This window comes from Leucopleurus acutus (genome assembly GCF_964270905.1).
Source record: "Leucopleurus acutus genome assembly, chromosome: 1".
NCBI classification, from domain to species: Eukaryota; Metazoa; Chordata; class Mammalia; order Artiodactyla; family Delphinidae; genus Leucopleurus; species Leucopleurus acutus.
Genome location: NC_139142.1, coordinates 140,560,494 through 140,585,546, shown reverse-complemented (window position 1 = coordinate 140,585,546; position 25,053 = coordinate 140,560,494). Strand labels below are relative to the sequence as shown.

General features: G+C 44.3%; 1 protein-coding gene across 6 annotated transcripts in view; it reads left to right on the top strand.

The window, feature by feature from the left end:
- Positions 1-14,118: 14,118 nt before the first annotated feature.
- Positions 14,119-25,053, top strand: part of CELF6 (CUGBP Elav-like family member 6) — a gene marked incomplete at both ends in the record, with an annotated part of 29,880 nt that continues 18,945 nt past the window's right edge. For all 6 annotated transcript variants that reach the window (XM_082863031.1, XM_082863033.1, XM_082863032.1 and 3 more), the window contains 2 exons: positions 14,119-14,380; positions 18,106-18,188. In XM_082863031.1, coding sequence (XP_082719157.1) covers positions 14,119-14,380; positions 18,106-18,188 — 345 coding nt within the window. The remainder of the gene's footprint in view (positions 14,381-18,105; positions 18,189-25,053) is intronic.

Below are 25,053 nucleotides of genomic sequence, written 5' to 3'. Positions count from 1 at the left end.
TCTTGTACTACTCGTGAAGCAGTACAGTGTTATTTGAAAGTGGACTTGGATAAGTTGTAAATGTATTTTACAAACCTTAGGGCAACCACTAAAGTGAAAAAAGAAGTATAACTGATATGATAAGAAAGGAAAGAAGATGGAATCATTAAAAATGCTCAATTAAAACCATAAAAGGCAAAAAAAAAGACTAGAAGACAAAAATGGAAACAACAAACAAGGGCAACAAATAGAAAAGAATAACAAATACGTCAGATAATAATCCAACTTTATCAATAATCACTTTAAACATGAATGGTCTCAATAAAACAATTGAAAGACAGAGATTGTCAGTGGATAAAAAAGCAAGACCCAACTACATGTCTACAAGAAACCCACTTTAAACATAAAGACACAGAGGGATTACAAGTAAAGGGATGGAGAAAGATGTTTCATGTTACACTAATCTAAAGAAAGCTGGCATAGCTATATTTCAGATAGAGCCAACTTCAAGGAAAATTGTCACGGGAAAAAAAGGGACATTACACATACTACCCAAAGCAATCTACAGATTTACTGTGATACCCATTAAATTATGCATGACTAGAACAAATAATCCTAAAATTGATATGGCCCGTAAAAGATCCAGAATTGCCAAAGCAATCCTGAGGGAAAAGGAAAAAGCTGGAGGCATAAACCTCCCAGACTTCAGACAATACTACAAAGACAATACCAATCAAAACAATGTGGTATTGGCACAAAAACAAGACATATAGATCAATGGAACTGAATAGAGAGCCCAGAAATAAACCCACACACCTGTGGTCAATTAATCTTTGACAGAGTAGGCAAGAATATACAATGCAGAAAAGACAGTCTCTTCAGCAAGTGGTGTTGGGAAAGCTGGAAAGCCACATGTAAATAAATGAAGTTAGAACACTCCCTCACACCATACACAAAAATAAACTCAAAATGGCTTAAAGATGTAAATAAAAGGCATGACACCATAAAACTAGAAGAGAAAATAGGCAAAACTTTCTCTGACATAAATCGTAGCAATGTTTCCTTAGGTCAGTCTCCTAAAGCAATAGAAATAAAAGCAAAAATAAACAAATGGGACCTAGTCAAACTCAGAAGCTTTTGCAGAGCAAAGAAAACCATAAACAAAATGAAAAGACAACCTATGAAATGGGAGAAAATATTTGCAAAAGATGTGACCAGCAAAGGCTTATTTCAAAATATATTGTATAAACAGTTCATACAACTCAGTAACAAAAAAGACAAACAACTTGGGCTTCCCTGGTGGCGCAGTGGTTAAGAATCTGCCTGCCAATGCAAGGGACGCGGGTTCGAGCCCTGGCCTGGAAAGATCCCACTTGCTATGGAGCAACTAAGCCTGTGCGCCACAACTACTGAGCCTGAGCTCTAGAGCCCACAAGCCACAACTACTGAGCCCACGTGCCACAACTACTGAAGCCTGCGCACCTAGAGCCCGTGCTCTGCAACAAGAGAAGCCACGACAATGAGAAGCCCATGCACTGCAACAAAGAGTAGCCCCCACTCTCCACAACTAGAGAAAGCCTGCGCACAGCAACGAAGACCCAACACAGCCAAAAATAAATAAATTTTAAAAAGACAACCCAATCAAAAAATGGGCAAAAGACCTAAATAGACATTTCTCTAAAGAAGACATACAGATGGCCATTAGGCACATGAAAAGTTGCTCAACATCACTTTAGAGAAATGCAAATCAAAACTAAAATCAGGTATCACCTCACACCAGTCAGAATAGCCATCATTAAAATATCTACAAATAACAAATGCTGGAGAGGGTGTAGAGAAAAGGGAACCCTCCTACACTGTTGGTGGGAATGTAAATTGGTACAGTCACTACAGAAAACAGTACAGAAGTCCCTTAAAAAACTAAAAATAGAGTTGCCATAGTGGGAACAAATCAAAGATTGCCATTTTCACCTCTCATATTCAAGATTATACTGGAGGAGAATCACAGTTCCTAGTTTTCTGAGTTTTCTGAATTCAACTTTGGTACTGCTTACTGAGGTTGTGTACTTTAGACATTTGCGTAAATTAATAATACAGCATATGTGGGAATTCCCTGGCGGTCCAGTTGTTAGCACTTCGTGCTTTCACTGCCAAGCAGCCAGGTTCAATCCCTGGTTGGGAAACTAAAATCCCACAAGCTGCGCGGCGTGGCAAAACAACAAGAACAAGCAAGAACAACAACAAAAACAAACAGCATATGCTAAAACAAATTAAAGTGCCTAAGGCAGAGCTTTTATATCATACATGATCATTATGAGTGTTGCCACTATGAAGGGGAAAGAACTCTGATCAGAAATGTGGACATCTTATTCAATGTCTTATTTTTATATATATATAAAAAGAGAAAACTGGACTAGATGTAGCTACACTTTGTTGGGCCCTGTAACTGTGATTATTTCCTTGATAATTTAAAATATATAAGTAAAAAGAAATATCAAAACACTTTAAAAAAATATTGTACTGGAAATTCTAGTCAGTGCAATCAGGCAGGAAAAAAAGTACAGATTAAACAGGAAGCAGTAAAGCTGTCTTAATTTGCAGATGACATGATTCTTTATGGAGAAAATCCAACTGAATTATACTTTTATATACAAGCAGGAAACTACTATAAATTGCAATTTTTAAAAAGATATAATTTGGGAATTCCCTGGCAGTCCAGTGGTTAACACTCCACATTCTCACTGCCAAGGGCCCAGGCTCAATCCTTGGTCAGGGAACTAAGAACCCACAAGCTGCATTGTGTGGCAAAAAAAAAAAAAAAGATACAATTTATAATAATATCAAAATTTTGTACTTTGACAAAATATACTTTGTTCAAGGGGCAGAAATCTCAGTCTTGAAAGATGTCAGTTCTCTTCCAAATTGATCTACAGATTCAGTACAATCCCAGGAAAAATCTCAGCAGGCTTTTTTTTTTTAAGAAATTGACAAATTGATTCTAAAATTTATATGAAATGCAGAGGTCCTAGGATAGCCAAAACAACACTGAAAAAGAACAAAACTTGGAGATCCAACACTAACTAATTTCAAGAATTATGGTAAAGCTATAGTAATCAAGGCAGTGTGATATTGGCATAAAAATAAAGAAATGGGATAGCCTCATCCACCAGAGGACAGACAGCAGAAACAAGAAGAACTACAATTCTGCAGCCTGTGGAAGCAAAACAACATTCACAAAAAGATAGACAAAATGAAAAGTCAGAAGACTTTGTACCAGATGAAGGAACAAGATAAAACCCCAGAAAAACAATTAAATGAAGTGCAGATAGGCAACCTTCTAGAAAAAGAATTCAGAATAATGATAGTGAAGATGGTCCAGGACCTTGGAAAAAGAATGGAGGCAAAGATCGAGAAGATGCAAGAAATGTTTAACAAAGACCTAGAAAAATTAAAAAACAAACAGAAGAATTAAAGAATAAACAGAGATGAACAATACAATAACTGAAATGAAAAATATACTGGAAGGAATCAATAGCAGAATAAGTGAGGCAGAAGAACGGATAAGTGACCTGGAAGACAGAATGGTGGAATTCACTGCAGCGGAACAGAATAAAGAAAAAAGAATGAAAAGAAATGAAGACAGCCTAAGAGACCTCTGGGACAACCTTAAACACAACAACATTCGCATTATAGGGGTCCCAGAAGGAGAAGAGAGAGAGAAAGGACCCGAGAAGAGATTATAGTCAAAAACTTCCCTAACATGGGAAAGGAAATAGCCACCCAAGTCCAGGAAGCACAGACAGTCCCAGGCAGGATAAACCCAAGGAGAAACACACTGAGACACATAGTAATCAAATTGACAAAAATTAAAGGCAAAGAAAAATTATTGAAAGCAACAAGTAGAAAACGACAAATAACATACAGAGGAACTCCCATAAGGTTAACAGGTGATTTCTCAGCAGAAACTCTACAAGCCAGAAGGGAGTGGCACAATATATTTAAAGTGATGAAACGGAAGAAGCTACAACCAAGATTACCCGGCAAGGATCCCATTCACATTCGATGGAGAAATCAAAAGCCTTACAAACAAGCAAAAGCTAAGAGAATTCAGCACCACCAAACCAGCTCTACAACAAAGGCAAGGGACTTCTCTAAGTGGGAAACACAAGAGAAGAAAACGACCTACAAAAACAAACCCATAACAATTAAGAAAATGGTAATAGGAACATACATATCGATAATTACCTTAAACGTAAATGAATTAAATGCTCCAACCAAAAGACACAGGCTCGCTGAATGGATACAAAAACAAGACCCATATATATGCTGTCTACAAGAGACCTACGTCAGACCTAGGGATACATACAGACTGAAAGTGAGGGGACGGAAAAAGATATTCCATGCAAATGGAAATCAAAAGAAAGCTGGAGTAGCAATACTCATATCAGATAAAATAGACTTTAAAATAAAGAATATTACAAGAGAAAAGGAAGGATACTATGTAATGATCAAGGGATCAATCCGAGAAGAAGATATAACAATCATAAATATATATGCACCCAACACAGAAGCTCCTCAATACATAAGGCGACTGCTAACAGCTATAAAAGAGGAAATCAACAGTAACACTATAATAGTGGGGGACTTTAACACCTCACACCAATGGACAGATCATCCAGACAGAAAATTAATAAGGAAACACAAGCGTTAAATGACACACTAGACCACATAGACTTAATTGATATTTATAGGACATTCCATCCAAACACAGCAGATTACACTTTCTTCTCAAGTGCACACAGAACATTCTCCGGGATAGATCACATCTTGGGTAACAAATCAAGCCTCAGTAAATTTAAGAAAACTGAAATCATATCAAGCATCTTTTCTGACCACAACGCTATGAGATTAGAAACTGATTACAGGGAAAAACACATAAAAAACAAACACATGGAGGCTAAACAATACATTACTAAATAACCAAGAGATCATTGAATAAAACAAAGAGGAAATCGAAAATACCTAGAGACAAATGACAATGAAAACACGACAATCTAAAGCCTATGGGATGCAGCAAAAGCAGTTCTAACAGGGAAGTTTATAGCAATACAAGCCTACCTCAAGAAACAAGAAAAATCTCATATAAACAATGTAAGCTTACACCTAAAAGAATTAGAGAAAGAAGAGCAAACAAAACCCAAATTTAGTAGAAGGAAGGAAATCATAAATATCAGAGCAGAAATAAACGAAATAGAAGCACAGAAAAGAATAGCAAAGATCAATGAAACTAAAAGCTGGTTCTTTGAGAAGATAAACGAAATTGATAAACCTTTAGCCAGACTCATCAAGAAAAAGAGGGAGAAGACTCAAATCAATAGAGTTAGAGGGCTTCCCTGGTGGTGCAGTGGTTGAGAGTCCGCCTGCCGATGCAGGGGACGCGGGTTCGTGCCCCGGTCTGGGAGGATCCCACATGCCGCGGAGCGTCTGGGCCCGTGAGCCATAGCTGCTGAGCCTGCACGTCCGGAGCCTGTGTTCCACAATGGGAGAGGCCACAACAGTGAGAGGCCCACGTAACGCAAAAAAAAAAAAAAAAATAGAGTTAGAAATGAAAAAGGAGAAGTGAGAACATATACTGCAGAAATACAAAGCATCATAAGAGACTACTACAAGCAACTCTATGCCAATAAAATGGACAACTTGAAAGAAATGGACAAATTCTTAGAAAGGTATAACCTTCCAAGACTGAACCAGGAAGAAATAGAAAATATGAACAGACCAATGACAAGTAATGAAATTGAAACTGTGATTAAAAATCTTCCAACATGGGTTTCCCTGGTGGCTCAGTGGTTGAGAGGCCGCCTGCCGAGGCAGGGGACACGGGTTCGTGCCCCAGTCCGGGATGATCCCACATGCCGCAGAGCAGCTGGGCCCGTGAGCCATGGCCGCTGAGCCTGCGCGTCCGGAGCCTGTGCTCCACAATGGGAGAGGCCACAACAGTGAGAGGCCCGCGTACCAAAAAGAAAAAAAAAAAATTTCCAACAAAGAAAAGTCCATGACAAGATGGCTTCACAGGTGAATTCTATCAAACATTTAGAGAAGAGCTAACACCCATCCTTCTCAAACTATTCCAAAAAATTGCAGAGGAAGGAACACTCCCAAACTCATTCTTTGAGGCCACCATCACCCTGATACCAAAACCAGACAAAGATACCACAAAAAAAGAAAATTACAGACCAATATCACTGATGAATATAGATGTAGAAATCCTCAAAAAAAATACTAGCAAACAGAATCCAACAACACATTAAAAGGATCATACACCATGATCAAGTGGGATTTATCCCAGGGATGCAAGGATTCTTCAATATATGCAAATCAATCAATGTGACACACCATGTTAGCAAATTGGAGAATAAAAACCATATGGTAATCTCAATAGATGCAGAAAAATCTTTTGACAAAATTCAACACCCATTTATGATAAAAACTTGCCAGAAAGTAGGCATAGAGGGAACCTACCTCAACATAATAAAGGCCATATATGACAAACCCACAGCAAACATCATTCTCAACGGTGAAAAACTGAAAGCATTTCCTCTAAGATCAAGAACAAGACAAGGATGTCCACTTTCACCACTATTATTCAACATAGTTTTGGAAGTCCTAATCACGGCAATCAGAGAAGAAAAAGAAAGGGAATACAAATTGGAAAAGAAGAAGTAAAACTCATTGTTTGCAGATGACATGATACTATACATGGAGAATCCTAAAGATGCCACCAGAAAACTACTACAGCTAATCAATGAATTTGGTAAAGTTGCAGGATACAAAATTAATGCACAGAAATCTCTTGCATTCCTATACACTAACAATGAAAGATCAAAAAGAGAAATTAAGGAAATAATCCCATTCACCGTTGCAACAAAAAAAATAAAATACCTAGGAATAAACCTACCTAAGGAGGTAAAAGACCTGTACTCAGAAAAGTATAAGACACTGATGAAAGAAATCAATGATGACACAAACAGATGGAGAGATATACCATGTTCTTGGATTGGAAGAATCAACATTGTGAAAATGACTATACTAACCAATGCAATCTACAGAGTCAATGCAATCCCTATCAAATTACCAGTGGCAATTTTTATAGAACTAGAACAAAAAATCTTAAAATTTGTATGGACACACAGAAGACCCCGAATAACCAAAGCAGTCTTGAAGGAAAAAAAAACGGAGCTGGAGGAATCAGACTCCCTGACTTCAGACGATACTACAAAGCTACAGTAATCGGGACAATATGGTACTGACACAAAAACAGAAATATAGATCAATGGAACAGGATAGAAAGCCCAGAGATAAACCCATGCACCTATGGTCGACTAATGTATAACAAAGGAGGCAAGGATATACAATGGAGAAAAGACAGTCTCTTCAATAAGTGGTGCTGGGAAAACTGGACAGCTACATGAAAAAGAATGAAATTATAACACTCCTTAATGCCATACACAAAAATAAACTAAAAATGGATTAGAGACCTAAATGTAAGACCAGACACTATAAAACCCTTAGAGGAAGACATAGGAAGAACACTCTTTGACTTAAATCACAGAAAAATCTTTTTTGATCCACCTCTTACAGTAATGGAAATAAAAACAAAAATAAACAAGTGGGACTTAATGAAACTTAAAAGCTTTTGCAAAGCAAAGGAAACTACAAACAAGATGAAAAGACAACCCTTAGAATGGGAGAAAATATTTGCAAACGAATCATCAGACAAAGGATTAATCCCCAAAATATATAAACAGCGCATGTAGCCCAATATTAAAAAAACAAACAACCCGGGGCTTCCCTGGTGGTGCACTTGTTGAGAGTCTGCCTGCCAATGCAGAGGACACGGGTTCGTGACCCAGTCCGAGAGGATCCCACATGCCGCGGAACGGCTGGGCCCATGAGCTATGGCCGCTGAGCCTGTGCGTCCGGAGCCTGTGCTCCACAACGGGAGAGGCCACAACACTGAGAGGCCCGCGTACTCAAAAAAAGAACAACAACAACAAAAAAGACACATGCACCCCAATATTCATTGCAGCACTATTTACAATAGCCAGGTCATGGGAGCGACCTAAATGCCCATCGACAGACGAATGGATAAAGAAGATGTGGTACATATATACAATGGAATATTACTCAACCATAAAAAGGAACAAAATTGGGTCATTTGTAGAGACATGAATGGACCTAGAGACTGTCATACAGAGTGAAGTAAGTCAGAAAGAGAAAAACAAATATTGTATATTAACGCATATATGTGGAACCTAGAAAAATGGTACAGATGAACTGGTTTACAGGGCAGAAATAGAGACACAGATGTAGAGAACAAACGTATGGACACCAATGGTGGAAAATGGTGGGGGGATGGGTGGTGGTCGTGATGGGATGAATTGCGAGATTGGGATTGACATATATACACTAATATGTATAAAACAGATATCTAATATGAACCTGCTGTATAAAAATGTAAATAAAATTAAGTTAGAAAGAAAGAAGAAAGAAATGGGTCAATGGAATGAAATAGAGTCCAGAAGTAATCACGTAACATAAACATACAATTAATTTTTGACAAAGGCAGTTCAGTAAAGAAGGGGTAGCCTTTCTCAATAAATGCTGCTGGAACAAATGGATATCCATATGTAAAAAAATTTTTTCTTAGTTAACTTGATCCATACCTCACGCCATACAAAAAAATTATTTAACTAAAAATGATTCATAAAACTAAATGTAAAACCTGATACTATAAAAACTTCTAGACGAAAACATAAGGGGAAAATCCTTGTGTCCTTGGTTTAGGCAACAGTTTTTAGATATGCTACCAAACCCATTAAATAACAAATTGATAACTTGGTCATCATAAAAATTAAAACTAAAAACTACTATTGAAAAGTCACTGTTAAGAAAATGAAAATACAAGCCACAGACTGGGAGAAAAATCTTTGCAAAGTATAACTGACAAAGAACTTGGAACTACAATATCTAAAGAATTTCTGGGACTTCCCTGGTTGTGCAGTGGTTAAGAATCTGCCTGCCAATGCAGGGGACACGGGTTCAAGCCCTGGTCCGGGAAGATCCCACATGCCATGGAGCAAATAAGCCCATGCACCACTACTACTGAGCCTGTGCTCTAGAGCCCGCAAGCCACAATTACTGAGCCTGTGTGTCACAACTACTGAAGCCCACACACCTAGAGCCCGTGCTCCGCAACAAGAGAAGCCACCACAATGAGAAGCCCACGCACCACAACGAAGAGTAACCCCCGCTACACAAAGAAAGCCTGAGCACAACAATAAAGACCCAGCAGAGACAAAAAATTTTTTAAAAATTATATAAAATAAAAAAACAGAAGAAAACCATTAAGAAAATAAAAGAAGCTCTTAAAAAATCAGTATAAATAAGAATTAGAAAAATTCAGAAATGTGATAATTGGAAAAAAATAAGATTTTAAAAAGTAAGCTTACAAAACTCAGGAAAAAGAATAAACTAAAAGTTATTTCTGAAATGAAAAGTAAACTAGAATGGGGGCTTCCCTGGTGGTGCAGTGGTTAGGAATCCTCCTGTCAATGCAGGGGACATGGGTTCGATCCCTGGTCCAGGAAGATCCCACATACTGTGGAAAAACTGAGCCCGTGTGCCACAACTACTGAGCCTGCACTCTAGAGCCCACAAGCCACAACTACTGAGCCCATGCCATGACTACTGAAGCCTGCGTTCCTACAGCCCATTCTCCACAACAAGAGAAGCCACTGCAATGAGAAGCCTGTGCACCGCAGTGAAGAGTAGCCCCCACTCTCTGCAACTAGAGAAAGCCTGCACGCAGCAATGAAGACCCAATTCATCCAAAAAATAAATAAATGAATAAAAATCTAAAAAGAAAAATTTAACAGAGCCTCAGGGACCTATGGGATTCTAACAAAAGATCTAACATTCTTGTCATCATAGTCCTGGAGAAAAAGGTAAAAGAGATGAAAAAGTACTTGAATGGCTGAACACTACCCAAATTTAGCAAACCCCAAACAGGATAAAGGCAAAGAAATCCACTTCAAGACACCTCATAGTCAAACTTCTGAAACTAAAGACAAAGAGTAGAATTGCAAAAGCAGTGAGAAAGAAATGACGCCTTACCTATCAGAGAAAAACAATTCGAATGATAATAGATTTCTCCTCAGAAACTGTGGAAGCCATAAAGAAGTGGCACATTTTTTTATGTGCTGAAAGAAAATAACTGTCAAGCCAGAATCCTGGGACTTTCCTGGTGGTCCAGTGGCTAAGATGCCACTCTCCCAATGGAGGGGTTTTGATCCCTGGTTAGGGAACTAGATCCCACATGCTGCAACTAAAAGTTCACATGCTGCAACTAAAAGAGCCCACATGATGCAATTAAAAGAGCCCACGGGACTTCCCTGGTGGTGCAGTGGTTAAGAATCTCCCTGCCAATGCAGGGGACACGGGCTCAAGCCCTGGTCCAGGAAGATCCCACATGCCACGGAGCAACTAAGCCCATGCACCACAACTACTGAGCCTGTGCTCTAGAGCCCATGAGCCACAACTACTGAGCCCGTGTGCCACAACTACTGCAGCCCGCATGCCAGAGCCCATGGTCTGCAACAAGAGAAGCCACCACAGTGAGATGCCCGCGCACCACAACGAAGAGTGGCCCCTGCTCTCCACAACTAGAGAAAGCCCGCATTCAACAGCAAAGACACAATGCAGCCCAAAATAAATAAATAAATAAATGTAAAAAAATAAGAGTTTGAATACCACAACTAAAAGAGCCCATATGCTGCAAAGATCCTGCTTGCTGCAACAAAGGTCCCGTGTGTCTCAACTAAGACCCAGCGCAGCCAAATAAGTAAATTTTTTTTTAAAAAAGCTGTAATCCTGTATTCAGCAAAAATAACCTTTAGGAATGAAGGGGAAATCAAGATATCGATATTTTCAGATGAAGGAAAACTTAGGGAATTTGTCACCAGAAAAACTACGTTAAAAGGATGGCTAAAGAAGTTATTAAAATATAAAGGAAATGATAGAAGGAATTTTAGACTATCTGGAAGGAGGAAAAAACAATGGAAAGATGAAAATATGGGGGGACTTCCTTGGTTGTCCAGTGGTTAAGATTCCATGCTCCCAATGCAGGAGGCACGGGTTCAGTCCCTGATCAGGGAACTAAGATCCTGCATGCTGCACAGCGCAGCCAAAAAAATTTTTTAAATGAGATTTTTAAAAAAGATGAAAATATGGGTAAATATAATAGGCTTTATGGGTCTTCTTGAGTTTTCCAAGTTGTTTTTGAATAATATTGATGTGGTTCTCAAAGTACATAGAAGACATAGTTAAGACAATTATATTATAAATGAGGGAAGATAAAGGGACTTAAGGTAGGTACACTTTCTATACTTCACTTGAACTGGTAAAATGTCAACACCAGTAAACTTTGATGTGTATGTATAATGTACCTAGACTAAGGAACAAGTAATCCTTAGGAAGATAGTAAAAAACAAAAAACAGAGATATGAAGGATAGAGGGAACAAAAAGAAGACAGAAAATTAAGTGGCAGATTTAAGCCCTAACATTATTGATAATTACATTAAATGTGAATGGTCTAAATACAACAATTAAAGGACAAAGATTGATGGCCTGAATTTAAAAAGTGACCCAACTATATCTGGTCACTTTAAATATAACAGTATAGGTAGGTTGAAAATAAAAGGATGGAAAAAGATATACTAGGCAAACATTAACCAAAAGAAATCAGGAGTGGCTATATTAATATCAGATAAAGTAGATCTCAGAGCAAGAAATTTGTCAAGAACAGAGAATGATATTACATAATGATAAAAGAGTCAATCTTAAATATGTATGCACCAATCAACAGAGTTGCAAAATATGTGAAGCAAAAACTAATAGAACTGAAAGGAGAAATAGATAAATTAAAATTACAGTTGTAGACTTCAATACGCATCTCTCAACAGGTGATAAAACAAGTAGCCATAAAGTCAGAAAAGATACAGAACTCCACAGCACCATCAACCAACAGGATCTAATCATCATTTATAGAACAATGCACCCAGCAACAGCAGAATATACATTCTTTTCAATCACCAAAAAACCCACATTTACCAAGATAGATCATATTCTGAGGATCACAAAACCTCAACAAATGTAAAAAAAATTGAAATCATACAGAGTATGTTCTCTGACCACAATGGACTCAAACTAGAAATCAGTAACAGAAAGATAACAGGAAAATCTCCAAACACTTGGAAACTAAACAATACACTTATAAATAAAATGAGGACGTTTCAAAGAAATTTTTAAAAATACATCAAGCTCAGTGAAAATGAAATGTTCTGGCAACCCATTCCATAATCAGGTAATTACAAGGAGTAACTTTTATTAAAAGTCAAAAAAGAATTTTAAAAAATCACAGTTTATTTCTGAATTTGAATTGTTGTAAGAACATTTTATTGATTCCAGTTGCTACTGCTGCTCTTGAGCAGTTTCTTAGAATAGTCAATGGAATTGACAGGTTAGCAATTTTACTGAAAGAAGGCAAGAAAAAATTAATGAAATAAACATATAATTTATTGTATTACTTCTCTGAACATTACTGACCCATCAAGAGAATACTCAGACATGAGCAAGAGTAATAAAATTCTATCAGGTCTGATATTTTGCCAACTTTCAGTCATATAAAAACAGCTTTACACATTTTTTTTTTTTTTTTTTGCGTTACGCGGGCCTTGCGGCCTCTCCCGTTTCGGAGCTCAGGCTCCGGACGCGCAGGCTCAGCAGCCATGGCTCACGGGCCCAGCCGCTCCGCGGCACGTGGGATCCTCCCGGACCGGGGCACGAACCCGCGTCCCCTGCATCGGCAGGCGGACCCCCAACCACTGCGCCACCAGGGAAGCCCTTTACACGTATTTTTCATTTTTATTATGAAAGTGTATTTGTGGAAATAAGAAGTGAACATATTTTATTTAACAAATTGTAACTTGATTTATATCTTTTAAATATTTAGATACACAGTATGTCTGTTTTTCATTTCTTCTCTTGCCCTGGGCCCAGCAGATGTTAGGGGTGGGCCTGATCCTAACCTCCTTGACCCTGAGACCCTCAGCTTCCTTTTCCGGAAAAGGAGAATAACATTCCTGAGCTCACGAATTCGGATGAACTAGGCACCTGAGCAAATATGGCTAATGTAAGTTCCCTCACTCTCCTGAGGAGGAATTCATGTTCTAGCAGTGTTTTGGAGTCTTTGTTTTGTTTTTCTTTCTTTAAAATTTTATTTTTATTTTTTGGGGTATGCACGGGAGTCTCGTGGGTAAGGAAGTGGTTGAAAACACCGAAGGGAGAGTTGTGTGATAGGGCGGGGTGGGATCGGCTCCGAGTAACTGGCTTTGGTAGTGGGAATGGAGAAGAGGAATCCCCATCCGCCCCCGCAGGAAACGCTCCAGTGATTGGAGGTGTGTGTGCTTGTGTGTGCCGGTGTGTGAGGAGGGGGTTAGCTCTGAGTCCCGCAGACATCACCACGCATGACGAAGCTACTTCCCCTCACGCGGTCCAAGGCGCACACGCGCGATCCACGGCCACGCCTGCACACACTCGACACACACAGGTTAACCGAGAGTCCGGTTGCCATGGCGAGCAGGAGCGCGAGAGCCCTGCCGCCCCGCCCGCCCCCGGCCGAGCCCGGTCAACTCCATCTCTGATTGGCCGCTGCTTCCTCATTATGCAAATCATTTGCGTAGACCCGGCGGCCAGCTGCCTTACGTCATCAAACACGGGGGCTGGGGCTCAGGGCTCAGCTCCGGGAGAGCTCCGGCGGGAGCCCAGAGAGCGAGGCGCGGGGACCTGAAGCTAGACCCCAGCATCCCGCCGCTTCGGCCCGGGCCTGCCCCGCCCCCTGCCCCGCCCTTTTCCAGCCCGCCCCACCCTTTCTACGCCCCTCCATCCGGACCCCGCCCCCGGTGCAGCCCCCCGCCCTCGCTGCCCGTGTCCCGCCCCCTCCCCCCCTGGCCCTCGCCACCGGTCCAGGGAGGGGACGGCGGGACAGGCGGGACCGGCGGGAGGGCGGACCGGGCGAGGATATGGCCGCGGCGCCCGGAGGGTCTGCGCCGCCCGCCGGCCCCGGCCCGCGCCTGGGTTTCAGCACCGCGGACAGCGGCGTCGGCATGAGCGGGCTAAACCCGGGTCCTGCCGTGCCCATGAAGGACCACGACGCCATCAAGCTTTTCGTGGGGCAGATCCCGAGGGGCTTGGACGAGCAGGACCTCAAGCCGCTGTTCGAGGAGTTCGGCCGCATCTACGAGCTGACGGTGCTGAAGGACCGGCTCACCGGCCTCCACAAAGGTGCGCGGGGTCAGCCCAGCCCAGCCCAGCCCTGCCCAGCCCCATTCCGATTAGAGTGCGGCCCAGCCCAAATCCCAGCCTCAACCCCAGCCCCAACCCTAGCCCTATCTAGAGCCAGTCCAACACCAGTCTAATACCAGCCCACTTTAGCCCAGTCTTCTTCCCAGATCACAGAACCCCCAACCCAGAATTTTCTCTCTGACATCCTCCCTCTGATCATCAGTCTGGTCCCGACATGTACTCCACTCTAACCTCCAACTCCCTTCCCTTCATGTCTCACATTGCAACACTCCTCGCCTTTCAGCTGGACTTCCCTCTATCTCTCCCATCAGACATCTCAAATCCTGGAATTTGGAAACTTATTCCACCTTCTAGGTCTCTGACACCTTCAATCTCCCAAACCCTGGACCCAATCATTCCTGAACCACCATCCCTCCACCCCCATCTGGGGCCACCCCACTCAGGCCTAACCACCTTCACACACATTTTGGGCTTGCACCCCTCATTCTGGCCTCCAAGACCAGTCAACCCCCAGAACCTTCTTTTGATTCACACTGCCAACCTAAAATCTCACAGACACAAACTCTCCGCTTCTTCAGAACCCATGCCTGTCTAAGTCACAAAATCCAATTCCCCTCCCAGGAGGCTCTCAGCACCAAATTCCGCCTTCATGCTTAACAATAGCCCCAATCTCTCCTACTCCCATCCAGAATCCCACCACTGTCTTCCTTTTCTGATTTGAGTCCAGAACTCTGATCTCAGCTGGGAACTCTAGCCACCTTGTGCCCCCTCATCTCAGGCTTCTTCTCAGCTGAACCTACACTTCTTTTACCCTCTAATCTTCCCACTACTGTGACACATATTTGTCCCTTCCCAATCCTCTTTATGGCCTCCTGCTTTCCCTCCCTCACAGGGTGGTCCTGGACCAGAGCCTGTGGACCAGAGCCTCAGGGTGGGTCAGGTTGAAGAGGCAGAAAGGGTTCTTCTCTCTGCCCTAGCTAGAGAGAGATGCACCAGGTCCTATCCAGCCACACCCCTTTCCTCCTGTAGGAATAGGGAGGAGGCTTGTTTACATGCAGAAAAGTCTGTCCAGGCTGGGCTGGAGTAAGAGAGCCAGAGACACATTCATACATGGGCAGGGGAAGGAAATTATTTGAGAAGAAACACCTTTTTCTCTCCCCACCTTCACCATGCTGCAGTTTCAGGGTTTGGGGAGTGGGGGAGGGTCCCCAACTATCCTCCGTGATCTTTCCAGGAGAGAAGTGGTGGGTCCTGGGTAACAGTTAAATGTACTTTCCTAAGGGCTAAGAGCTGGAAACAGGCTGCCACCTTTTCAACTCAGAGGCTTTGGAGAGTTCCTAGGCACACTAACATAGAGGCTCCAGGAAAATGCCCATAGAAGATTTGGGAGCAGCTATGAAGCAGTGCATCTTCCACCCTCCTGGGTGGGGTCATTTTTAGAGGGGCATGAAATGACAAGACCATACCATCCAGATTCCTTCTAACACAGTCCAGCTGCCCAGCTGTACATCCATCCATAGCAATATATTTTCTTATTTTCTAGACATTTATTTCAGTATGTAAGTACAAGCTAATCTTTCTGAGCCATCTGTACAGTAAGGGAAGTGTATAGAATACCTTTAATTCTCACTCAAACACCATCGGAGTCTCTAAACTGTTCCCTCATCCTTTCTCTCTTTCTCTCTACACTTAGTTCCAATTCTTCCTGTTTTTTTTTCATTCATCTGTCCTTCAAGCCATGCGTCTCTGTCTTTTTATCCCTCATTCTTCCACCCCCTTTCCCAGGTAGTCACACAGGGCTCCTTTAGGCAGCAGCTAGGCCCTCGAGCCTTTCTGAGAGGCCCCCAGCCCTGCCCAGTTCTGACATCAGCTAATACGGCTTGGTGGCAGTAGATGGAACAGAGATGTAAGCGGAATCAGGTGTTTGGTGATTTATCCCCAAACCAACCCACAGCTCTTGAAGGCAGGGTTGCCTTGCAAGATCACTGAGGAGGGTCTCCAAGTCAACATATTCTCCACCTTCTCCCCAGCAATAGTGATGTCCAAAAGCCAGAGTGACTCGTTTTCTTTTTGATGGCTGAGTACCACGGGGGGCAGCCACAGTGCTTTTAAAACAAGCTCAGCCTAGGAGTTTGGAGATTCCAAACCCTATCCTGCCACTTGTATACTCTCTGGGCTTCAGTTTCCCTATTGATATGATAAGAGTTTGTCCCAGGAGTTCTCTAAGGTCACTTTAACCCAATGAATGGCAGATATCCACCCACCTTAAGAGGGCAACCACATAGGAGACATTGGAGAAAATGTTCCCATTTGCCTTTGAAGTCTGCTGAGGTCTAAGTGGAAAACTGCACCACATTCCTAATGGCTTCCCACATCCACTTTCTCTTCCTTCAGTCTTTCTCCTTCCTACACTCAGAAGGCTGTTTTTGAAAACACAGACCTAATGTCACAACCCTTTAGTGGCTCTCCACTGTTCTTAGGAAAAAGTTCAAAATCCAGACTGAGGTTATAGATGAGCTGATCCCTGCACACCCCACTGGCCACTCTGCCCCTAAGTTACCAATCTCCAACCATACTAGCCTTCCATCCATTTCCCCAACACACTGAATTCTTCACTCAGTCATCATATGTACTATTCTCTCTGCTTGAAATAATCGCCACACATTTTGTTACCTCATTAACAGCTGTTTGTTATTGAGAATTCAGTGTGTTCTTTGAGACATTCCTCAACCTTGTGGAGTTAGATACATCCCCCTCATGATCCTTTACATGATCCCCCTTAAGGCAGGAAATGTATCTGTCTTGTTGCCACTTTACCTTCAAGCCCTCATAATGTCCCACCATAATAAGTATTCAATAAATCTTTTCTGAATGAGTGAGTGCTCAATGACTTTTGGAAGGGAAGAAATCTTGGCCCTGTGCTTCTTAGCAGGCTACAGGTTCTGAGGCTGGACAAAGAGAGGGTAGGACTGATCCTTTGGCTCAACCCCGACTCCTTCTCTCCCCTGCATCTACTGGTTCTTTTAGAGAAGTCAAATTTGGGGCACAATAACTATTTAAGAGGCCCTATCTTGAAGTCCTGGGAGAGCTGACAGATCAAGTTCCTTGGATAGGATTGGAAGTCCCTAGAAGCTCCTACCCATAGGACACCCTTAAACCAGTCCCATTTTCCCAGCCTCAAAATTATCCCTTCCTCAGACTCAAACTAGGAGGAGGTGTTAGGAAGGAGTTCTGGGGTCCTGGGGTCCCAACCTTTCTCCTCCTCTTCTGTCTCCTCCCATCTGAAACTGAGTTGGGAAGGAATTGAGGCTGATTCTGAGAGACTTTGGGAGTATGAATCCAAAAAGGAAAGGGGAGGCTGGGGTTAAAGCTGAAGGCAAAGCTGCTTAGGGAGGTCTAACCCTAACAGGATTTATGGCTGGAGTGGGGAGGGGAGATGTGGGATTGTATTAGCATGTGACTGGGTGTGGGTACACATGTTCCGTAGGCAAGAGGCCACGAGCAATTGAGAAGGAGCCAGAGCCTGGGACACAGGCACACGAAGCCCCTCCCTTCAGAGAAGGTGGGAGGCAGAGAAGCCTTCTCAGAAGTAGTGTCCTTGTTTAAAGGAGAGTGGCCTTGAGTTTGTCAACTTAATGGGGTCTTTCCAGGAAGAGTATCTGGGGGTTTCAGGAAACCCCCTGAGCCAGCCTCTTCCTCCCCAGGCTGTGCCTTCCTCACCTACTGCGCCCGGGACTCTGCTCTCAAGGCCCAGAGTGCACTGCACGAGCAGAAGACCCTGCCAGGGGTAAGTCCACCAGGGTTGGTGCGGGGGGGAATCACCTCAGGCTGGGGACATAGGCCCTATGTGCATGCCAAAGCAGCATATAGGGGCTGGGCTGGGACCAGGAACTAGAAGAAGAGTCATCTTTCCAGGAGAGGACTTACCTGTACCCTTAACAGCTACAGGTTATGTGTTATGTTCAGTCTTCTGGTCCAAAGAAACGGGCTCAAGACTCTTGGGCTAAGTGTACCACGCCCATAGCTAGGGAAGGCATTACTGTTGTGAGCTATGCTAGAGTTTGTCCATGTTGGCTAAAATCATGATTTTTAGGTGTCATTTGTCACTGGTGTGAGCATATACGCAGATGCATGGAGGAGAGGCCCTGCTGGTCTGGAATCCCACTTCCTCCAGTTCTAGGGTCCTTGGTGCACTTCCCTCTGGTCCTCTTCCTGTAATGCTTTTCAGGGTGTCTTGACTCACCAAGATTGCTTTCCCTCCACACCCCAAACACGCAGCTAAAGTTAAGAGAGATCTGATTCCACAGGCAGCTAGGCTACTGTGTATCAGTGGCAATTGATATGGCCTTGGCTAATGGCTAATCACTGGACAAAAGGCAAAGTGGGACCTACTGTGGAAGGAAGAAAGTGGTGATTGTTAGGAACTAGTGTGGGTTCACCAAGAGCAAGTCATACTACACAGCCTCATTCTTTCTTGTCCAAGGAGTGATATGTCTAGAACAAGAATGCTATTCAAATGTCCCAGGCAGGCCAAACATGGGACGCATACCCACTTCCAGGCCTCAGATTTAAGAGGGTCACTAGCCTACCATAAAGAGACTAGGATGGGATGGGAACATAAAATATATCATGGAATGATAATTTGAAGAATTGGGGATATTTAGCTGGAGAAAATAGGGTTTAGTAGGGGCTGCAATAGGGAGGCATCATAACATAATAATTAAGAATACTAGTTTTTTGAGACTCACAGACTGGATCTGAATCCCAGCTCTGCCATTTACCACTTCTGTGTCTTCAGATACATTACTAGAAAATTTCCTCATCTATAAGGAGTAGGTTATACTAACACTTAGCTCTCTGGGCTATTGTGAGGATTAACCGAGGCTTAGCCAGTGCCCGGCACAGAGTAAGATCTTGATACATGTTACTGTTGGGGTGGGTAACCGCTTTCACATCCTGAAGAGGGATTTGGTTTCCTATGGGTGGCCTCACAGAGCAGTGGGGTATAAAGAACAGATGCGCTAATTTCAGCTCCATGTAAAGAAGTCATTTCTCTGAATTGGAGCTCTCCAGCAATAAGGCAGGCTTTACTTAGAGCTGATCAGGCTGTCATTGGGGTGTCAGATCCTAGAACCATCCTTGTAATTGAAGGAACTTGAGCCTCGCTCTTGAAGACTCAGTGTCAAGTTAACACTAACTTATCCCCCTCGCCAATCCTCTGTATGCAGGCTCTGGAGTCAGACAGACCTGGGTGTCGATCCAGGCCCCACCACTCACTGACTCTATGACCTTGAGCAAGTCTTTACCTCTCTAAGCCTAAGCTTCCTCATCTGTGAAATTGAACTTGTAGGGTTGTTATAATAATTAAATGAACTAAGTCATGTAAAGTGCTTAACACAGATCTTGGCAGACAATCAGTACTCAATGCAGGTTAGCTGGTGGTGTAGTAGTAGTAGTAGTAGTAACAGCAGCATTACTAGGAGTAATAGTAGAAGTCATTACTCATCCAACCTTGGGAGTAAATGACTTCTGTCACTAGAATTGAGTCAATGATACGAACAGTAACACTCCACGTGGGAAACATCATGGTAAAGGTGCAGAGACAAGAGGAACAGATGGGTGTGAAATGAGGCTGGGAGTGTAGAGGAGGGGGCCCTCATGTGAACAGGGGCCAGACCAGAAAGAAGATCCACAGAGGGCAGTGGCTGAAGAGGAAACTTTGAACTCCAGGCTGAGGGGTTTGGACTTTATCCTGAAAGCAAATGAAAGGCACTGAAAAAATTAAGATGAACTTTGGGAGAACAAATCCCCTCCTTACGGACTTCCCTGGTGGTCCAGCGGTAAAGAATCCGTCTGTAACGCAGGGGATGCCAGTTCAATCCCTGGTCGGGGAACTAAGATCCCACATGCCGCGGGGCAACTAAGCCTGCACGCCACAGCTAGAGAGAAGCCCGTGCACCAGAACGAAGAGCCTGTGCACTGCAACGAAAGATCCCGTGTGCCGCAACTAAGACCTGATGCAGCCAATAAATGTTAAAAAAAAAAAAAAATCCCCTCCTCAACCAGCCACAGGGCTCCACAAGAGACGGGGTACCTGGGGTACTCTATGAGGCTGAGGGCACCTGAGATAAGGACAGTGAAGCCCTATACTACTGGGACAATTTCTGGGAGAAAAAAGAGAAATAATAATAACTAACCTATATTGATACCAGACAGTGTTCCTAGCACTTTACAGGTTCAAATTCATTTAATCCTCTATGAAGAAAGTATTGTTATTGGCATTCCCATTTTACAGGTGAGGAAACTGAGTCATAGAAAACAAGTGACTTGCCCAAGGTCATGTAGCTCCTAATGGGAAGATGTGGGCTTTGAATGCAAGTAGTCTGGCTCCAGAACTCATTCACTTAACCACTGCACTGTTACCTGAGCCAAGCTGGTGGCAGATAGGGGTCTAAAGTTCTGGAGGGGATGGTGACTGGGTACATCTGCCCCCTCTCACCCTTTCATCTACAGGCTTCCAATATGGCCTGACTTCCTCTTGTACTGCCAGGATTGGCTTGTTCACCCTCCTCAGCTTAACAAAGTGAAAATTAATATTTAATTATTCTCCTAAATGAAAATCGATGGCCCTGTTGGCCAGCCCCAGCAATGGCCGAGTCATCAATCTTTCCTCTGGGCCTGCCAGGGGCAGCAGTAGCTTTAGTCACCTGGCCTCAGGCCCACCAGCATGGAGAGGAGGGTGCCCAGCTCTCTGTAGGCACTGGGTCCTGGGCACACCTGCCATCTGCTGGAGAAGCAGGGACAACACTTTAATCTGGACTCTGACTGGAGGCAGGCAGGACTGTCGCTGTGGGACTAGGAAAGGCTGTGTCAAACCTAAAGAGAAAGCCTGAACCGCTAGGAGAAATTTCATGTTATCTGCTGGACTGGGACCTCCCCTCGGCCCCCCTCCACGAGCTCCCTGCTAATTTCTGTCACCTATCAAAGCTTGACTCCCTACTCAGGACTTCCTTCAAACCTCAGTGGTCTGTCCCATCTTCTACAGCTTCTTCCCCATGAAGCTAGAGTTACTTCTTTCAGCCTCACTTTAGGCTCCAGAATCCGCCTGAAGAAAGTGAGGCCCAACCTCAGCCCCACCTTCTGGGATTCAGAAGGTTCCCTCCTGCCCCCGCACTTGTCTCCCTCCATGTTCATGCTCTCCTTTCCCCTGGGCATCCATCCCTTCAAACACCATGAAGGAGACAGACATAACTGAGTACATTTGCTTTTGCAGGTTGTGCCCTGCACAAAACAGCTTGAGGGGAAAAGGCAAACAGGGCCTGAAATCCAGCCATGCTCTATTGACCAAGCCGTGCACATTATCACAGGACTGTGTCAGCCCAGAGGAAGGGGGACATTTTTCCTAATTTGCCCACAGGGTTGCCTCTTTGTAACTCACACAAAGGCACTGTATGTGCTAGCAGCTGCCCAGTGCATGAGCTGGCGCCTTTGCCCTCAAGGAGCTTCCAGCCCAGAAATAACTTGTTGCACCTCAATGGGGTTTAACCTCTGGGCACGTAGAAGAATCATCAGGGGTGGAGAAGGAGGAGATGCTTCACAGGCGAGATGCTGTCTGAGCTGAATCATGATCATACTTCATCATGTTTGAAGGCCTAGAAACCTAAAACACAAAAGTGTCTTCTGGAATTCTGGGGACAGTCAGGGAAAGTGCCCAGCAAAGATGTCTACGGCTCCAAGTGAATGGAGAGTATCATGCATGTTGGGCAGCACGGGAGGCAGGACTAACAGGTTTTGGCTCCCAGTCTTAGGATCTCGGGCTTTACTGGGCAGCTTGCAATGGGGAACTGTGGGTGGATTTTGAGCAGGGAAGAGTGAGGGACTGGTACCGAAAGATCACTTTGGCTACAGCGTGAATGCTGGGGTGGAGAGGATGCAATGCTGGAGGCAGATGACCCTCTGGAAACACTTGCTGAGGGCATGTGAGTGATGATACTGGCCTGGAGCTGGGGTTAGGGTAGGAACAGAGTTGAGAACTATTTAGGAAATCCATATAGATTCTAGAACGAATGGGACTTGGCAGTGGGTTGAATTAGAGGAAGGGGGTGAGGTAGAACAAAGTACTGAAAATGGTGGTTTCCTCTTTATCTGCTCCACTCTTTCTTGCACCCATGACACCTCTCTTAGACCCATCAGTAGTCCCTTCTTTGGGGAGGTTCCAATAAGCATTCTTCCCATGGTGAGGGGAAGGGGCTGAGGGCATGAGTGCTGAGTGGAGGGAAGAGCTGTGATCAGGACAGAAGAGTGTGAAGAGGGCAATGTGGACCCCAAAGGCAGGAATTTTTGGCAAGTCAAGCAGGGAGAAGGGGTAAGATCTTGCCTTCCCTGCTGCTTACAGGGGCAGAAGGCCTAGGACCCCGTACGTGTCTGTCCTGCCTCTGACATTCTCCACTCCACTGCTTGGAGGAGGTTGTCCTCTCCTCTTTCTGACATACTCTCCCTTGATTTCCCCTCCAGGGCTGGGCCCTGAAGCAGAAATGTGCCTGGACTTGGGAAAACCTCAGGGGAATAGGTGCCCAGCCAAGGGTAACAGCTCCCGTGAGGTCCCATGCCAAGTGCTTGGCCAAGGAAGCAACGCCCTCTTTTCTTCAAAGGGGAACAGTGATTCCTTGACCCCGCTTCCACATCGCTCCCCTGGCTGTGGCAGGAACGAGGCAGGGTAGGGTTGCCCGGGTAGCTCATGTGGGCAGCTCTCTTTCTCCTTTAGCCACACAGAACATACCTAAAAACCGGGTGTCCTCCCTAACCACTCCCCAGTGGAGACTGAAGGCCCAGAGCCTGGGGACCATTCCTCTTCTCAACTCTGTCATCACCATCTTGGGCTCCTCCCCTGAGGACTTCCCCTGCACCTCCTAACTCCCAAATTACCGACTTCCCCAACACCTAAGCCATAAACCCGAGAGTCAGCCAAAATTCCCTCCTCTCCCTCAGTCCCCACATCCAATAGAACTTTAGTCCAGTTCATTCTTCCTGAACATCCCCTGAATCTGTCCATTTCCTTCTGCTCTAGTCCAGGTCACCCTCACCCTCACCTGTATCACTGATCCTCCTGCCTCTAATCTTTCCCTTTCCAATCCTTTCTCTGCATAATGACAGCTCACGGGATCCTTCATAAGACAGATCCCTCCCCTACTTAATATCCTTCCCTGGATCCCTATTGCCTTTGAAATACAACAAAGTCAAAGTTCCTTGTCATGGTTTTCACAACCTGCCCTGATCTGGCCCCTGCCTACCCTTCAATTTCATATCCTTCCATTTAAAACCCACACAAGCAAAAACAAACAAACGAAAAATTTATTACATCTGGTGCACCTACTAAGATCTTGCCTTTGGCATTTTCACCACAGCCCTTCAAGGTGGGATCCGGAGTCCCCTTTTACTAGTGTGGATACTGAGGCTCAGAGACCTTAAGGAAGGTGTCAGTGATGGAGCCAGGATTTAAACCCACGTCTATCTGACTTGGCAGCAATCTGTACTACCCTAGCTCCCTCGGTGTCAGGTGCCCACCAGAAAACCCTTGCTTCTTCAGACTTGCATCTCCCTCTCCGTACCCCAGACACCTGGAGTGTTCAGCCTCCAGCCCCACCTCTCCCACGATCTCCACATGGCCCAAATGACCCCAGTGCTGCAAGACCCAGCTCAAACCCTGCCTCCCCCATGAAACTTTCCCTGAGCCAGCCTCTCCAGCTGGAGTCAGCCTCTCCCACAGCACTTTACCTTGCACGCCTCCCAAGGTCCTGGTCCCTCTGTGCCTCTTTATTTGTGTTCATGTCTTAAGAACAGAGCTGAGTGACACGATGCAAAAATCATGGACTTCAGTGTCAGGCAGACCTGGAGGCAAATCCCAGCTCAACCACTTACCCACCATGTGATCTTGGGCAAGTGATTTAACCCCCCTCAGCCTAAGCTTTCTCATCTATACTATGGGAACAATGGCACTATCTTGCAGAGTGGTTGGAAGGAATTTAGAGACAATGTATGTAAAGTGCCCCAGGAAGGGCCTGGCACAGAGTGGGCTCTCTGGAAATGGTGGCATTATCTTCCCCTCTTATACGCCTTTGAGGACAGGGTCCTAGGGTCATTGCTGTCTCCCCTGAAGGGCCCAGCCCAGGGCTCTTCACAGAGTTCCGGACATACTGGCAACATGCCCGAGTGGTAGAAAGTCTAGGTGCCCAGCCTCCGAGACCTGGACTCTGCCAGGTCCACGTGGGACATGTATGTACCACCTAATGCCCACTCTCCATCAAACAGTGGTGGAGAGGGGGAGGGGGAAAAGGGACATCCTCCAGAGCACCGATGAGCTCCACCTCCCCAGAAACCCAGCCGGGGAGGCAGCCGCCATGGAAACCACTGCTGTTACATGTGCTCGTCACTCTAGGCTCCAGTGAGAAATTCGTAGGATCTATTTAAGAACTAATAAAATAAGAATGGTCCTGCTCACCCTCACTGCCCCCCACCCCAGGCTTCTACCCTTCTGCCACACTCCTCCCTACCTTTCCTGCACCCCCCCTTCCTGACCCCTTATCCCCTCATTTCCTTCCCATCTCCCCCAGTATTTCTCTCTTTTCTTGCCCTGTGTAGGTCTGTCTTATTCT